Source organism: Sorex araneus, chromosome X (assembly GCF_027595985.1).
Source record: "Sorex araneus isolate mSorAra2 chromosome X, mSorAra2.pri, whole genome shotgun sequence".
Taxonomy (NCBI): Eukaryota; Metazoa; Chordata; class Mammalia; order Eulipotyphla; family Soricidae; genus Sorex; species Sorex araneus.
The window spans coordinates 359,926,501-359,942,007 of NC_073313.1; the positions used below are offsets into that span (position 1 = coordinate 359,926,501).

The following is a 15,507-nucleotide window of genomic DNA, read 5'->3' on the forward strand; positions in this document are numbered from 1 at the left end:
GCGCGGGAGGAGGTGCGAGTGCTCAGAATCTTTAATTCAGATGCATGTTCTATTTTAACAAGTCACGGCACAGGGAGAAATGAAAGACAGGGAGAACCCCGAGAACGCGTTCTGTCCAACAGCCTTCCAGGAGGCGGGGATCAGAACACGCATGTCAACGCCGACAGCGAAGCTTCCGGCACCTGACGAGCAGGGACGTTAAGACTTGGCCAGTGTCGGGCAGGGGGTGAGTGCGCCCAGCAGGGGTGAGGCCCCGAGTCCGAACCCTGGCACCCCCTGTCCCCACGCCCCACCACCGAAAGCCCATCGCTCTTAGCCGCTGCTCTTACTTCATTAGCGTCTCCATGGGGAGTGGAAAAATCCGTTTAGAGGACCTGGGCTGAGCACTGGTGTGCATGTGGGACACCCGGATTCGGTCCCTGGCACCACATGCTTGCCCCCCTTCCCAGGAGGTCTGCACTGCCAGGAACAAAACTCCAAGCACAGAGCCAGGAGTGGCTCCTGAGCACTGCGGAGGACTCAGAAGCAAAATCCATGAACCAATACAAGCAAAAGCAAAAAAAGACAAACAAAAAAAAAAGTGCAAAACTCAGTCCAGGGTTTTCTACCTTCACCATTTCCTCCCCGCCTCACTTTCCCTTTCTTTATGTCTTTAACCCATCTGCCCCCTCCCCTGCCCCGGCTTTCACTTATTTGACACGAACTAAAAATACACAAACCCGAGTCTTATTTATAGAGCAGAACCTCACGTGCCCCGACCTCCTCGCAATGCGCCACCTTCACGGCTCGTGACTAAACGGGTCCTCCGGCTGCCACCGCGTGCCGGGAAGAACGCCGGCCAGCCAATGCACAAGTGGCCAAAGCCAGGCCCCGCGCGCCTGCGGCGACGCCCACCGGACTGGGCCTCAGGTTCACGAGCTCAGAGGGGTGCACAGAGCTGAAGGTTTGGGGTGTCACCTGCCCCCCAAGGGACACCCGGAAGGCGCCAGGTTTTGGCCTGAGGGGACAGCCACGTGCGGGCCGGGGCCAGGGTCTGTACTTACATGATGTTGGCAAGGTCAAGTGGCTTCTCCGGCTGCTCGGGAAAGATGGGGTGCGGGGGTTCTCTGGAGGGCACACACCCCAAGGATTTGCTAATTGCATGGCTCAGCTTCTTGGCAGGGGATTTCTGGCAAAGGGGGGAAAGAAGAGAAAGGAAATTAAATCTTCAAACAAAACTAACTTCATGGGGCTGGAGCAATAGCACAGCGGGGAGGGCGTTTACCTTGCACGCGGCCGACCTGGGTTCGATTCCCAGCATCCCATATGGTCCCCTGAGCACCGCCAGGAGTAATTCCTGAGTGCAGAGCCTGGAGTAACCCCTGTGCATCGCCAGGTGTGACCCAAAATGCAAAATAAAATAAAATAAAATAAAATAAAATAAAAGGAACTTCAGAACTTGGTGACGGATGAGAGCAGTGGAAAGCTCATCTCAAGCATAAACGAGTTTCCTCCTTTCCAGCAACAAACTCCACCCCCACCCCCACCCCTAGGGCCCTGCAGAGGGCACCTGAGTGGTTCCCAGGCCCTCAGTTCTCAGGGGCTCCACCTGCAGGGGGGTTTCATTCCTGCAGTATCTTCCGAATCCGCGCTAACTTTCCTTCAGAACAGCGCTATGGGCCTTGCACCAACTCCCTCTGTTTAAGGAGGGGCACACTCAGACTTACAGCTCAGGATTTACTCCTGGCTCGGTGCTAAGGCAGCACTCCTGGCGGTGCTCAGGGGATCATCTGGGGTGGTGGGGATCAAACCCAGGTCGGCTGCATGCATAAGTGCCCTACCCACTGTACTATGGTCCCAGCACATCAACTCCCCTGTTTGATGTCTCTGGATCATTTCTGGTAAAATACTATTCGGTAATCCCACCAACGGCCAACATCCAGAGACTATAAAACCAAGCTCCCAGAAGAGAGTGAGAGAGTCTCTTGCCCCTACACCTGGCTGTCTTCACCGGGGCCCCTTGGAGGGGGTGGGTTGAGTTTCCCTCCCTGCCCTGAGTAGAGCCCCACAGCTGAAGACCACCGGAAACCAGCCACAGCCATACTCAAGACCCCTCTCCACATGTTCGGATGAGCCTCACGCATGAAGGAACTGGCAGAGGAACCCAGGTGTGTGGGATCCGGGGCTGAGATCTCCAAGACTGCTCAGATCAGGACTGGGCCTCTTCCACCCAGATCCCCCATTTTCCAGTAACTAGGCGGTCACACCCAGAAACTGCCCCCAGCGCTGTGTAATCCCATCAATGGCCAACATCCAGAGACTATAAAACCAAGTTCCCGGAAGCGACATCTTATAGATTAGTTTTCCCTCTCGGAGAACCTGACAAGCTACCAAGAGTTTCCTGCCCGCATGGCAGAGCCTGGCAAACTCCCTGTGGTGTATTCATATGCCAAAACCAGTAACAATGACAGGTCTCATTCCCCTGACCCTGGAAGAGCCTCCAATGCAGCACCATTGGGAAGGATGAGTAAAGAGAGGCTTCTAAAATCTCAGGGCTAGGACAAATGGAGATGGTACTGAGACCGCTCAAGAAAACTGACGATCAACGGGATGATGATGATGATGATGACTATTCGGATTCAGGCATTTTTTTTTTCTGAGCTAAAATACTAAAAGATGTCGATAATGCTCAAATATCGAGGTCATTTTGGAGAGTGCAGGGAAAGGAATGGCAGTTGGCCTACAGCCCTGGGAGCTGGGGGCTACTCCTGGCTCTTTGCTCAGGGGGGGTGACCCCTGGGGGTGCTTAGGGAACCACATGTGGAGCTGGGGATTAGAATCAGGCTCCTGGCTGTCAACAGCCACAAGCTGGCAAGTGCCTGACCTGCTGTGCTATAGCTCTGGATTCTCAGGTCAGTTTTCTCATGTTCACATCTGGGTGACTAAGCAGCAACATGCCTTTTAATAATATTACTCAGGAAGGGTCCAGAACAATGGTGCAATGGGTAGGGCATTTGCCTTGCATGTGAATGACCCAGATTTGATTCCCAGCATCCCCTAGGGTCCGAGCACTGCCAGGCATGATCCCTGAGTGCAGAGCCAGGAGTAATCCCTGAGCATCGCCAGGTGTGGCTTCAAAACAAAACAAACAAAAAAACTACCCAGGTAAATGTGAGGGGGGAAAACGGGAGCTGCTGAGGGTCTGGTCATATAAGCAGACACTACTGAGCTCGGTCAGTGGCACAGAGCATCCTCAGTACACCGAGATGCAAAGCTCTGACACGCTGAAGGAACGGGCACAAGCTGGCAACTGAACACAGCACTCGGCAGTGCCGTGCTAACGGTCTGGCAGAAACATCCACGATTAAACCATCTGCATGTTTCAGTCACGGGAAAGTTCCTAACTAACCCCTAGCGGGTTGCTTTGTCTTGTGGTGCCGGTGACGGAACCCAGGGCCCCCCGCACGCAAGGCACATGCTCAACCACCGAGTCTCATCCTGGCAGGAAAGAAGGTGTCATTGTTCGCCCGGTCCCTTTAAATAACACTGTTGTGGACAGACAAATGAATCTCGGACCTGAGCAACTCGCTGCAGAGATGGCTCTGGACTTTGCAATAGGCCATTTTTGCCGGGCCACTCCGCCTGCCCTCTAGGAATCCTGGCGGCGACCATCTTTTAGAACTCAGTAAAAAGTTCCAGGAACAGGTGGTGGTGCTGTGAAACGCCAGGCCTCATGGATAGGGGAGGAGTCGGCCCTTCTCCCCCCAACCCCCCACCCCTGCCCCATGGGACTCCAAGATGACGCCCACACCTGGCCACCATCTACTCAAGCTCCCACACAGCCATGATCCAGAGACACACAAACGAATCTCGGACCCGAGCAACTTGCTGCAGTGATCTCTCCAGACCCTAATTATTAAAATTTTAGAATTCCTAGACATTATATTGTGTCCATAACAAGCAATACACAATACATGGTCTAGCATTGCCTTTTCGGCAGGTGTGAGTGGTGGTGGGACTGAGCTCAAATATCAAAGGTAACCAAAATCGAGAAAGAGACTATTGTGCAAATTGTCTGCCACACAGGCAGGGGGAGGTGTGGAATGTGGGGGGGGTGCGAGGGGGGATACTGGGGACTTTGGTGGTGGAAAATGTGCACTGGTGAAGGGAAGGGTGTTTGATGGTTATATGATTGAAGCTCAAATATGAAAGCTGTTACTGTACCTCATGGTGAATCAATAAAAAGGGGGAAAATAAATTAAATAAATAAATAGCACTGCAGCACTGTCATCCCATTGTTCATCAATTTGGTCGACTGGGCACCAGTAATGTCTCCATTGTGAGACTTCTTGCTATTGTTTTTAGCATACTGAATACGCCATGGGTAGCTTACCAGGCTCTGCCATGCAGGAAATAAATAAATAAACAAACAAATAACACTGTTGCCCCAGATTTTTCTGGAGGACATAAATTGCCTTTTAAGAACAACAAAAAGTTTAGGGGCTGGAGCGATAGTAACAACGGGTAGAGCGTTTGCCTTGCACATGGCCAATCCGGGTTTGATTCCCAGCATCCCATATGGTCCCCAGAGCACATCCGGGAGTAATTCCTGAGTGCATGTGCCAGGAGTAACCCCTGTGCATCGCTAGACCCAAAAATCCAAAAAAAAAAAGTTTAAATACTTCAGTCTAGGGGCTGGAGAGACAGTACAGCGGGTAAGGCCATAGTATGTGGCTGACCTGGGTTTGATCCCTGGCACCACATATGGTGCCTCAAGCCTGCCAGGAGTGATCCCTGAGCACAGAGCCAGGAGTAAGCCCTGAGCACCACAAGGCAAGGCCCCCAAACCAAAAATAAATAAACACTTTTGTCTACTGCCTTCACAGTGTATGTCCGTATGTACCATTTGAAACATTTTCTTTCTTTTCTTTATCACTCGTTTATGATACTACAGCATTTCAGGAAGAGCACCTTGTATCTCCAGATGCTTATAAGCCTCACTGTTCCCACCACAAAGTTCTAGTCCTAATAATCCATGATACGCATGGCAGATACGCCCATGAACCACCTCCAGTGCCCTGTAGGCTCATTTATCAGCCACTGATCCAGAGACTCATAAATAAACCTCAAAAGAGATCAACAAGTTGCAGAGGACTCTCTGTGCCAGGCTGAGTTGTCCCGGGCACCCCAGAGGGGAGCAGGTAAGCCCAGCACCTGCCCAAACAGAGCCCCGGCAGCCAAAAGTTCCTGCACTCCACACTCGCCACCATGCTCCCAGCCAGACTCCACTCCTCGAGATGAGCCTCACCCAGAAATTAATGTGCTGAATAACTCAGGAGTGTGGTTTGTGACCGAAATCTCCAGGTTTTCACAGAGTCGGGGATGGGCTACCTCCCCCCATCTCCCTGTATATCCGGAAGCCCCTGTAGTCATGTACAGGTCCCAAAGCCACAATCCACTTAGAACTTCAACTTCAGCTGTATCACCCAATTAAACATTTGGGAGCGAATGCAACCACTCAACATCTCAAACTCTACAACACTGATAAAAAAAAAAGCAGTAGCACACCAGACCGGATAGGATGTAACGCAGACAGCAACCAATCTCAGTTAAAAAAATATAAACACAAAAGGCTTAACCTGTCACTCCAGGTTCTCTCATACAAGGGCCTAGTGTCTTCAAGGTGAGATACGGCAACTTTCACTAACTCTTCTAATGAAACATTTTTTTTATCAATTTGTTAACAAATTATTGATAACAAGCAATATGAAGTAAATGTTTGAGGGCTTGCTATGGGGGCAGGCGTAAGGGGTGGTTGGGAATATGGGAGACAATGGTCGGGGGACAGTTTAATGGTGGTGGAATTGGTGTTGGAAGGTTGAATGCCTGCAACAAACCATCATGAACAACTTCGTAAACCACAGAGTTTATATAAAGTGTAAGGAAAAAATTAGAGGGAAAATAAAGTATTTAAAAATAAAATAAAAAATAAAACAACTGCAGATCGTGGCTTCAAATCACCCATCCTCATCAACACACTGAGGTCTGAAAAACGTCTACATGTAATCTAATTTTCTAAAAGTCACAAAAATCTGTAATGAAAATAGAAACTGAACCCCCACCCCAACCCCATTCCATGCTGCCAGACACAGGCTCAGGTGTGGTCCAGAGTCCCCCACTTGAACCGCCCCAGCTGCTTATCCTCAGCATTGCCTCCACCTCTCCCGAAGGCTGCAGGATGCTGACCCTGGGCTTCCTTGAGGGGGCCCGAGAGTCCTAGTGGCCACGCCCCAGGTGTCCCAGCAGCAGCTGCAGCTCACTCCCGTCCCCAGGGCCAGTGTCCCTCGTCTCTCTTTCCTGATCTACTTTTCTGCACATTTTTCTGCTCATCTCTCAAAACTATTCTTGAGCTGCCCTTCCCTCCCCTTTGAAGCCTGGCTCATGTCCCCATCCTACGACCTCTGGCACCTGGCCTGAAACTGACTGCTTTGTCTGCACAAGTTCTTTGTCCAGAAGAATTTTCTAGATGGCTGTTTTCCTGAGCAAAGCTTCTGAAAGGCTTTATGGAGTTAATACAACAGAAGACAGAGGACATGAGAAAGTACCTCAATTCACCTTCACTAAACACATTTGTGCTGTCTTAATATCAAGACTTAAAGAAATTTAATTATTAGTATTACTTCTATTGTTGGGGGCTGGAGCGATAGCATAGCGGGTAGGGTGCTTGCCTTGCACGCAGCCGGTTCAATTCCTCCGCCCCTCTCGGAGAGCCCAGCAAGCTACCGAGAGTATCTAGCCCGCATGGCAGAGCCTGGCAAGCTACCTGTGGCATATTCAATATGCCAAAAACCAGTAACAAGTCTCACAATGGAGACATTACTGGTGCCCGCTCGAGCTAATCGATGAGCAACGGGATGACAGTGACAGTGACTTCTATTGTTGTTGCCTTTGGATATTAACCCTAAGTGTTTTAGGCTTCATCAGGGAATTGCCTCTTTTCCTCCCCCCAGAGAAGCTTACAGTGCTCTTACGAGGACCCCTGCTCCCCTGAGTTTATCTTTAACCTTTCCTTTGCGTTTTACATTGTCACAATTCCCCAAGCCAGGGTTGGTAACTTTCTGGTAACTCTGGACTTAGTATTTATAGTCAATTACTTGCTTTTCTATTTCCCCTACAGTCTTTTTATATTTTACTATAGAACAATGTTCTTTGCTTAAACACATAAAGACCGTTAATGCTATGCTCCTAATATTTGGGAGTTGACTCTACAATATGTCCCCTCCTGGGCATCCGCCAGATTACTTGACTCAGGTTTCAGTTGCTGCAGTCCCTGACAACCCACAAAGGCGGTGGGGAGGGGGAGGGGAGGGTCCCACCTCAGGACCTGGATGGATCTGGGGCAAGCAGCAAAGCTACCCTGGCATGGAAATGGGACAGCATAGAAAGCATAAATACACGGTCTTGATGCAAGCCATTATGACTTAAGAGACAGGAGCCCCGTGGGGAAGGAAGAGTTAAACCGGCATGAGGACCTAGTCTGGGATTTACGGTAGAGGTCCAGCAGTCTTGCTCTCGGAGTCCAGAGAACTAAGTTTTGGAACCTACATCTCTTACGGTGCTTATCCAGATAACTGCAAGTATTAATAAGAAGTAAACTTAACTGTTTAATATTTCCTAGTAGCTAGGGGAAGAGAAAAGCAATGCAATGCTTGCTGCCCCTGGGTGAATCTCCCCGTAGAGGCCCTGGAAGACAGAGTGTCTCCTTGAGTTAATCCTCCCAAGAGAACTGTCTCCTCAGAAATGCTTCACCTCTGTAAAGGATCACACAGTCACAGTGGTGTGCTGTCCTGTACCTCGAGCCCCCTCCACTGTTCTATAAGAACGCTAACAGCTCTGCAGTAAACGGGCCATCTTGGATCAGTCTGTGGTCCCGTCTTGGTTCCTCTGCTGGGGAGGCCGGGGAGGTGGCCCTTGGCCACAGTTGTAGCTGATGTGAAATGAATCAGGGCATCAGAGTAGGCCCACGCGAAACGGACCACGGGTGTCTGAAACTTTAGGAAGGTCCCTTTGTATCACCCAATATTTTCTAGCAGGAGGTTTGGTACAGTTTTTAAAAAGCATTGTTCTAGTCAAGGTTTAAGATTAAATCCAGTCTTCTTTAAAAAAAAAAAATTGGTTTTGCTTTGGAGCCACAGTTGGCAATGCTCAGTGGTTACTCCTGGCTCTGTTTCAGGAGTCACTCCTGGTGGTGCTTGGGGCACTACATGGGATGCTGGGGATTGAACGTGGATCAGCTGTGTGCAAGGCAAGTACTATTACTCCAGCCCTTAAACGTAAGACCAAAAATACAGAAGGATAAAATCAATACTTCAAAGGCAATTCCAAATAATCTGAATGTAACAAGAAACTTGCTAAAGGAAGGGGGGGGGGAAACTGGATACACACACACACACACACACACACACACACACAAGAATTAAAATATTAAGGGCTAGAACAAAACCCAAAAGGATATTCCTGAATTGGGGTGGCAGATTGGACCACATCTGGTGGTGCTCAGAGGCTGCGCAGGGGTCACTCCTGATGGTGTTCACAGGGCCATATGGTGCTAGGAATTAAACCGGGGTCAGCAGCATAAAAAAAAAAAATTTTGCCTTAACCCTTGTACTACCTCTCCGGCCCTCTTACTCTGATATTTACAAACATACAAATCATTTAGGTTTTGGTAAATGTAAACAAAATTTACCCATCAAATATTTCAAAGTGTACAATTCCATAATGTCAGGGACAGACACACTATTGTCAAGCAATCTTCTGAACTGGACTATCACACCAGAAAGTCCACAGCCAATAACCAAGTCCTCATGACCCTCTCTTCCAGATCCTGGCAAATAACAGCCTGATTTTCGTTCCATGAGTTTGATTGATGCTAGATACCTCCCCTAAGGAGAAGCGCACTCCTTTTGTGTATTTATTTCACAGTGTATTTATCTTGTGACATTTAGCAGAATGGTCTCACGACCCATCCATGCTGGAACAACCATCAGAATGCTTCTTCTTTTCAGGGCTGAGTAATACTCCACTGTCTGCACGCGATACATGCTGATTATCCCTTCATCCAGCAGTGGACACTTAGTTTGCTTCCAACTTTTAGGGACTGGGAATAATGCTGCTGAGAACCAGGGTCTGTAATATATCTCTCCGAGACCTTCAATTCCTTTGTATAGCTCATCTATTCAGGAGTAGAAGTGCTGGATCATGTGGTCATTCTGAATTTAATTCTGAGACTCAGCATTCTCTTCTGCACAGGGGTTGGACTATTTTCAAGTCCCACGTACCATGCACTCTGACTCCAAATTCTTCGCACCTGTGTCACTGCCTGTTACGGTTTGTTTGAATCAGCCACCTCAGAGCATGTGAGGTGCTACTTCATTATGGCTTGATCTGAAGCCATTTATTTGTGTCTTCTCGCGTACTTCTGCCGGTTTGCATTTTCTCAGGGGGAGGGGATGACAGCTGGCTGCCTCAGGGCTTATTCCTGGCTCTGCACTCAGGGATCACTCCCGGCAGGGCTTGGGGTTGGGGGCAACCATATGTGGTGCCAGGGATCAAACCCGGGGTACTTGCAGGCAAGACATACAAGGCATGCCTTACCTCGGGTCCTATCTCTCTGGCATTTGTATTTCCTCTTTAGAGAAATAAACCAACATGCAAATTCTGTTTCCTGTTGGTGGAGCGGGAATGCAGATCACACCCAGTGGCGTAATCTTTGGCGCACTGGTTTTTCTGTTTGCTTTTTGGTGCTGCTGGGCTACAGCTGGCGGAGCTCTGGAGGACCCGCGCCATGCCAGGCCGTGATGCTTAGGGCCCAGAGGATGCCAGGGAGGACACCAAGCCTCACGCAAGCATGGCCCGTGTCCTACACTTGAGCCACATCCCCAGCCCCAAATTTGCAGTGGAGTTCCTTTTTGGTTGTAGGGGAAGCTGCAATTCCTCACACACTCCGGACAGAAGCCCGGATTTGGTCTGTGACAAGCGGCCCTTCCCCCCTCCTGCCCCTCCCCTTTTCCCTCCACTGCCTGTGCCCTTGGGTGCAGCCTCACGCATCCCGATTTTTTTTTATTTTCCCTGTCCCTGCTCTGTTTTAATTCTGATGATTTATCTACACATTCTTTCCGACTTTCTACATTGGTAGGCATCATCCATCAAGAAATCTCTTTCCTTTCCACTCAGATCCCCTTTCTGTCTTTCCCTTGTTGACCAAGCTATTTAGGACTGCTGGCGAAGGCCAGGGGTGTGGTCCACCCCTCCAAAAAAAAAAAAAAAGAGGAAATTTTTATAAAATCATTTTGTTTCTGTAAGAATTGTTTCCTGGGAACATAAAACCTGATCGTCTCTAGCTCTTCCCCTTGTTGTTTCCAGTCTGGAAATGAATACACTCACCAGCAAATCAAATGGACGCGAGCAGGGCGTTTTCCTGCTGTTTTTCTCGGCTGGGCTAGAGAGAACCAGGGACGCGGCAGGCTGGAGAGCTGGCATTGGGGCCCTTCTTGCCAAAGGCGGGGCCACATGGCATGGCGGCAGGGGTGCAGCTGCATCGCGTCCACAGCCCTGCCCAGCCTGTCTCCCTCCTCTTCTCCCATCTGACCTCTCAGGTCCCTAGCACAGCCCAGAGAACCTTCAACTGTCCCCCGAGAATACTGCCGGTCACTTCCAGTGCACCTCGCCTGGACCCCGTGCTGGCCAGGGTCACCCCATCCTCCCGGGGCCTGACTGCCAGCACCAGGGGATCTCGTAGGACGATGCCCCCCAGCGAGGCTACGCAACTGCTGATGTGAGCAAGTGCCTCCTGGCCGGTCCCCTGGAGGGGGCAGAGCTCCCGGGCACAGCCAGCCAGTGAAGGCGCCTCGGAAACACTGCCACCACACCAAGATGGAGTCGGGGGAGAGCGAGAGACAGTCAGGTTTTATGTTCCCAGAAAACAAACAATTCTTATATTTTGGAAACAAAATGATTTTATAAAATCATCTTTTTTTTGGCGGGCTGGAGCGATAGCACAGCGGTTGGGCGTTTGCCTTTCACGCAGCTGACCTGTGTTCGATTCCTCCGCCCCTCTCGGAGAGCCTGGCAAGCTACCGAGAGTATCGCGCCCGCATGGCAGAGCCTGGCAAGCTACCCGTGGCGTATTTGATATGCCAAAAACAGTAACAAGTCTCACAATGAGAGATGTGAGAATAAATTGATGAGCAACGGGATGACAGTGACAGTGATCTTTTTTTGGTGGCAATGCCCAGGGGTTACTCCTGGTGGGGCTCAGGGAACCCTATGGGATGCTGGGGATCAAACCAGATTGGCCGTGTGCAAGGATCTACCCCCTATACTTCACTCCAGCCCCTACAAACTCATCTTTATGAAAGTTTTTATAAATAGTCTGTATTATTTAAAAAAAATTGTTTTGGGGCCAGCCCAACAGTTCTTAGGACCTAGTCTCAGCTCTGTGCGCAGGGGTCCACGCCTGGAGGGGTCTGGGGGAGCACACGGGCCGGGGCTTCCTGCATGCCAAGCATGTGCTCAGCCTATTAAGTTCTCTCTCTGGGTCCCCACCACGTGAAAAGACTTTCAAGTGTCTTTTCTAAATATCCTACATTAGTTAAAATTGTTCTTTCCACTCCTAGATTGCTAGAGTTTTTGTTGGGAGAATGCAATGTGGGCTGTTAGGAGGAGATGGTTCTATGCATGCATGCATGCATGTACACACGCACACGCGCACACGCACACACATACACCTACCTCTGGGTTTAAATTATTACTGTACATGGGGTTTTAGTAAATGCTTCATGCATTCTGGGACCAGAGAGATCATACAGAAGTCAAGGCTCTTGTCTCCCACTCAACTGACCCTGGTTTGAATCCCCTGGCGTGGCATAAGGTTCCCCAAGCAGTGCCAGGGGTCTCACTCCTGAGCCCAGGGCCAAGAACAGCGCCTGACAATGGAAACAACAAACATGAGAACCCACCCCACAAGTTTTATGCATTTTTTGAGATAATTACATGGATTTGCCCCATCAGTCTCTGGAACAGCGTGTTCTAATCCATTATCTGTAGCTGCTGGAATAAGGCCAGGGTGGGGGTGATGGATTTGCCTCTTTATATGCCACAGGATTGAGTTTTCAGGATCTGCTGCTGCGCGTTTCATCTGTGTTCATCAGAGAACTGTATCTTTTCCCTCCTGCTGTCCACAGGGGTTTCAGTGTCCTGCTCTCAGGAATGTCTCACCCAGACCTCAGTAAAGGTTTCATCCAACCTGCGGAACTCGATCCCACTGCTTGGTATTTTTCCTAGACTCAGGCCATTTTATAGAGGCATTCTTTTTTTCTTTGAATGTTTATTCAAACCCGTGTAAAGCGACTTGGGTCTCACTGCTCCTTTTGTGTAGAAAGTTTCGGCGGCCGATTCCGAACTTTTCCTGGAACATGACCATATGAATGTCTCCTTCCGAGGCCAGTGTTGAGTGTGGAAGTCTGTTCTGGGGACTTGTTCGTTCCAACTAAGCTTCAAACGACCAGTCTACAGGCTGTTTCCTTACCTTGCTCTAAAGGAATCCTAACGTAGAGGTGTGTTAGTCACAGAAAATGGCCTGAGTTGTTTAATTGGTTTTATTGAGGGAACATTTTTATATGTTTAGAAAGAATGTGTAATCATTGCTGGCTACATTCGAACTATCCATAATTATTTTGTTGTCTGATGATGAGTCTAAACAACTAAGAAGCTGTACTAGGGGCTGGAGCGATAGCAGAGCGGGTAGGGCGTTTGCCTTGCACACGGCCGACCTGAGTTCGATTCCCAGCATCCCATATGGTCCCCCAGCACCACCAGGAGTAATTCCTGAGTGCAGAGCCAGGAGTAACCCCTAAGCATCGCCGGGTGTGACACAAAACGCCAAAAAAAAAAAAAAGAGCTGTACTAAAAGTATCCATAAAAAATATATTGTTCTATTTTTTGTAACTGCACTCATTTTTGATATATATTTCACAATCATATTATCAGATGTATTATATTTTTATAGTCACATTATCAGATCCTTGTAGAACTTTTATTTGATTTTTTTTTTTTTTTAGATATTCGGTTCACATCAGGTGGTACCCTCCTGTGGTATACTATCTCCCCAGCCCGTGTAACTTATCTTTTTATCTTTAGTAAACACTTTTTTTTTGGGGGGGGGGAGGCGGAGGGGCACACCAGGCAGTGCTCAGGAGTTACTCCTGGCTCTGCACTCAGGAATTATTACTAATGGAGCTCAAGGGAGCATATGGGATGCCGGGGATCAAACCTGGGTTGGCCACTTGCAAGGCAAGCGGTCTACCTGCCATCCCAGCACTCTGGCCCTCTTTAGTAAACTTCATGCCTGACAAGTACTTTAGAATTATGATAGTCTGTACATAACATAAAACAGCATTTTAACCTCTCTTGCATTTTTGGCAACTAAAGACTCTTGCCCTAGGCCTTATTTTCTGATAAGTTTAACCACTCGTTTCTTGAACAGTGCTCAGCCTGGAAGGTCTTTTCTCATCTCTCACATTCAACTTTATTGTGTGTGACAGTCTGGTCTCTTGTAAGTAACATTTTAAAAAAAATACCCATGTGCCTGTAGTTGTTTTTTACTTGGAAATTTTAATGTGCAGATTACTAATAGATTCTGAATTTTACAGCTGATATATCATTGCTTTAATATTCCATCTTTTTGGGGCCGGGGAAATGGAGCCGCAGGTAAGGCGCTTCCCATGTGGGCTCTTGGAGCCCTGCCAGGGGTGATCCCTGAGCACCCCCAGGTGTAGCTGCACCCCCAACCCCATTTTTTGGTCCTTTCTTACTTCTCAGCAGATTTGGGGTAGGGGAAGTAAAGGGGTGTCCAGAATGGCGCCCAGGAACTCAGACACGGAAGCAAGCGCTCTCCCTCCGAGTTACATACCTGGGCCCTGTGGTTTTATCTCCCCACTTTATCTTGTTTCCCTTCTTTTGGCTACTGAGATCATCAACCCTTGGTGGCTTGTCCCCTCTGAAGGGGAAGTTAACTTGAGAGGCAGGTGTGATGGGGCATTGCGCACGCACGCGCGCGCGCGTGCACACACACGAAAGCATGGAGAGCCAGGAAGGGGCGGCTGGTAGCGTGGGGTGGGGGTGGGGGTGGGGTGACTCATGTCTCCTCAGGTAACCTGGGCCGGGCGCCGTGCCACGCTGGGAAAAGCTCTTGTGTGCTCAGATGGCTCTATTTTCAGCAGAGCCTGCAGCTAATTCCTTGTGTCACCACTCCGGGTACACGCTGACAGGCCCTGGCAGTCGGGAGCGCAGCAGCCCCTCGCTGGGGCCTGGGAGGCCCGTCCTGTCTGCCACGCTCCCTTGGGTTACCATTGTCTCCGGACGAGTCAGGGACATGAACACGTGCCACAATCTCAATTAGCGGCTGTGCTCTGATCCTGTGACTTAAAATCCTCCGACAGCAACCAGGCCTCACCCAGGCCCAGCTGGGCGGCTGACGCACGTCAGTGGCACCTGCCCCGCTGGGACTCAGTCCTTCCGCTGAGCACTGCTTCTCCTTGTGTCCTACTTCCGTCTTCTGGCTTCACCTTATTTCCCCGGAATAGATCCTTGATGAGCTCCGTCAACAATCATCTGTTGGTGGCGAACCCGTGAGGTTCATTGGCCCCGGAAAAGGTCCTGATTTTCTCTCTTCTCTTGAATAAAGTCATCGAGGGCAGAATGCAAAGTGGACCTTCCCATCCCACCCTTCCGATCATTTTTTTTTTTTTTTTGGTTTTTGGGTCACACCCAGTGATGCACAGGGGTTACTCCTGGCTCTGCACTCAGGAATCACTCCTGGCAGTGCTCAGGGGACCATATGGGATGCTGGGATTTGAACCCGGGTCGGCCGCGTGCAAGGCAAACGCCCTACCCGCTGTGCTATCGCTCCAGCCCCTCATCCTTCCGATCTTTTCACTGTCTCTCACATTCTCCGCCTTCTCCAGGTCTCTGTCCCTCTTCTGCATCCGGGTTCGTTTCTTCGCTCTCCTTCTGAGTCCCTCGCGTTCTGCCGTGGCTGTTTTGAATTTTGCTCCCCTTCTCTGAGCTCCGCTTTACGATCTGTTACTCCGACAAATCCATTGTGATCCTTTTTCATATTGGCTTGTCCCTTTTTAATTTTTCCCCTTTGGGGAGCGTAGGGGCTCTGGGGGTACTGTGGAGCACACTCGGCAGTGCTCCGGGCTTCCTCCAGGCGTTACACTCGGGAGGTTACTTCTGGCAATGATTGAGGGACCAGACACAGCGCAGGGGTTTAAACCAGGGTTGGCATATGCAGGGTTAACCCCTACAACCATCCAACCATCCTGGTCTTCTTTTGGAGGAGCCTTACCCGGCAGTGCTCAGGGGCTGTTCCTGGCTGTGTGCTCAAAAGCACCTCCTGGTGGTGTTCAGGGAACATACGTGGTGCCGGATTCAATCAGTATCAGCAGAGTACAAGGCTTGTAAGTG

General features: G+C 49.7%; 1 protein-coding gene across 5 annotated transcripts in view; it reads right to left on the bottom strand.

Annotated features, from left to right (window-relative positions):
• DTNB (dystrobrevin beta) overlaps positions 1-15,507 on the bottom strand; it is a 242,437-nt gene that overhangs the window by 107,283 nt on the left and 119,647 nt on the right. For all 5 annotated transcript variants that reach the window (XM_055121023.1, XM_055121021.1, XM_055121020.1 and 2 more), the window contains one exon: positions 1,044-1,168. In XM_055121023.1, coding sequence (XP_054976998.1) covers positions 1,044-1,168 — 125 coding nt within the window. The remainder of the gene's footprint in view (positions 1-1,043; positions 1,169-15,507) is intronic.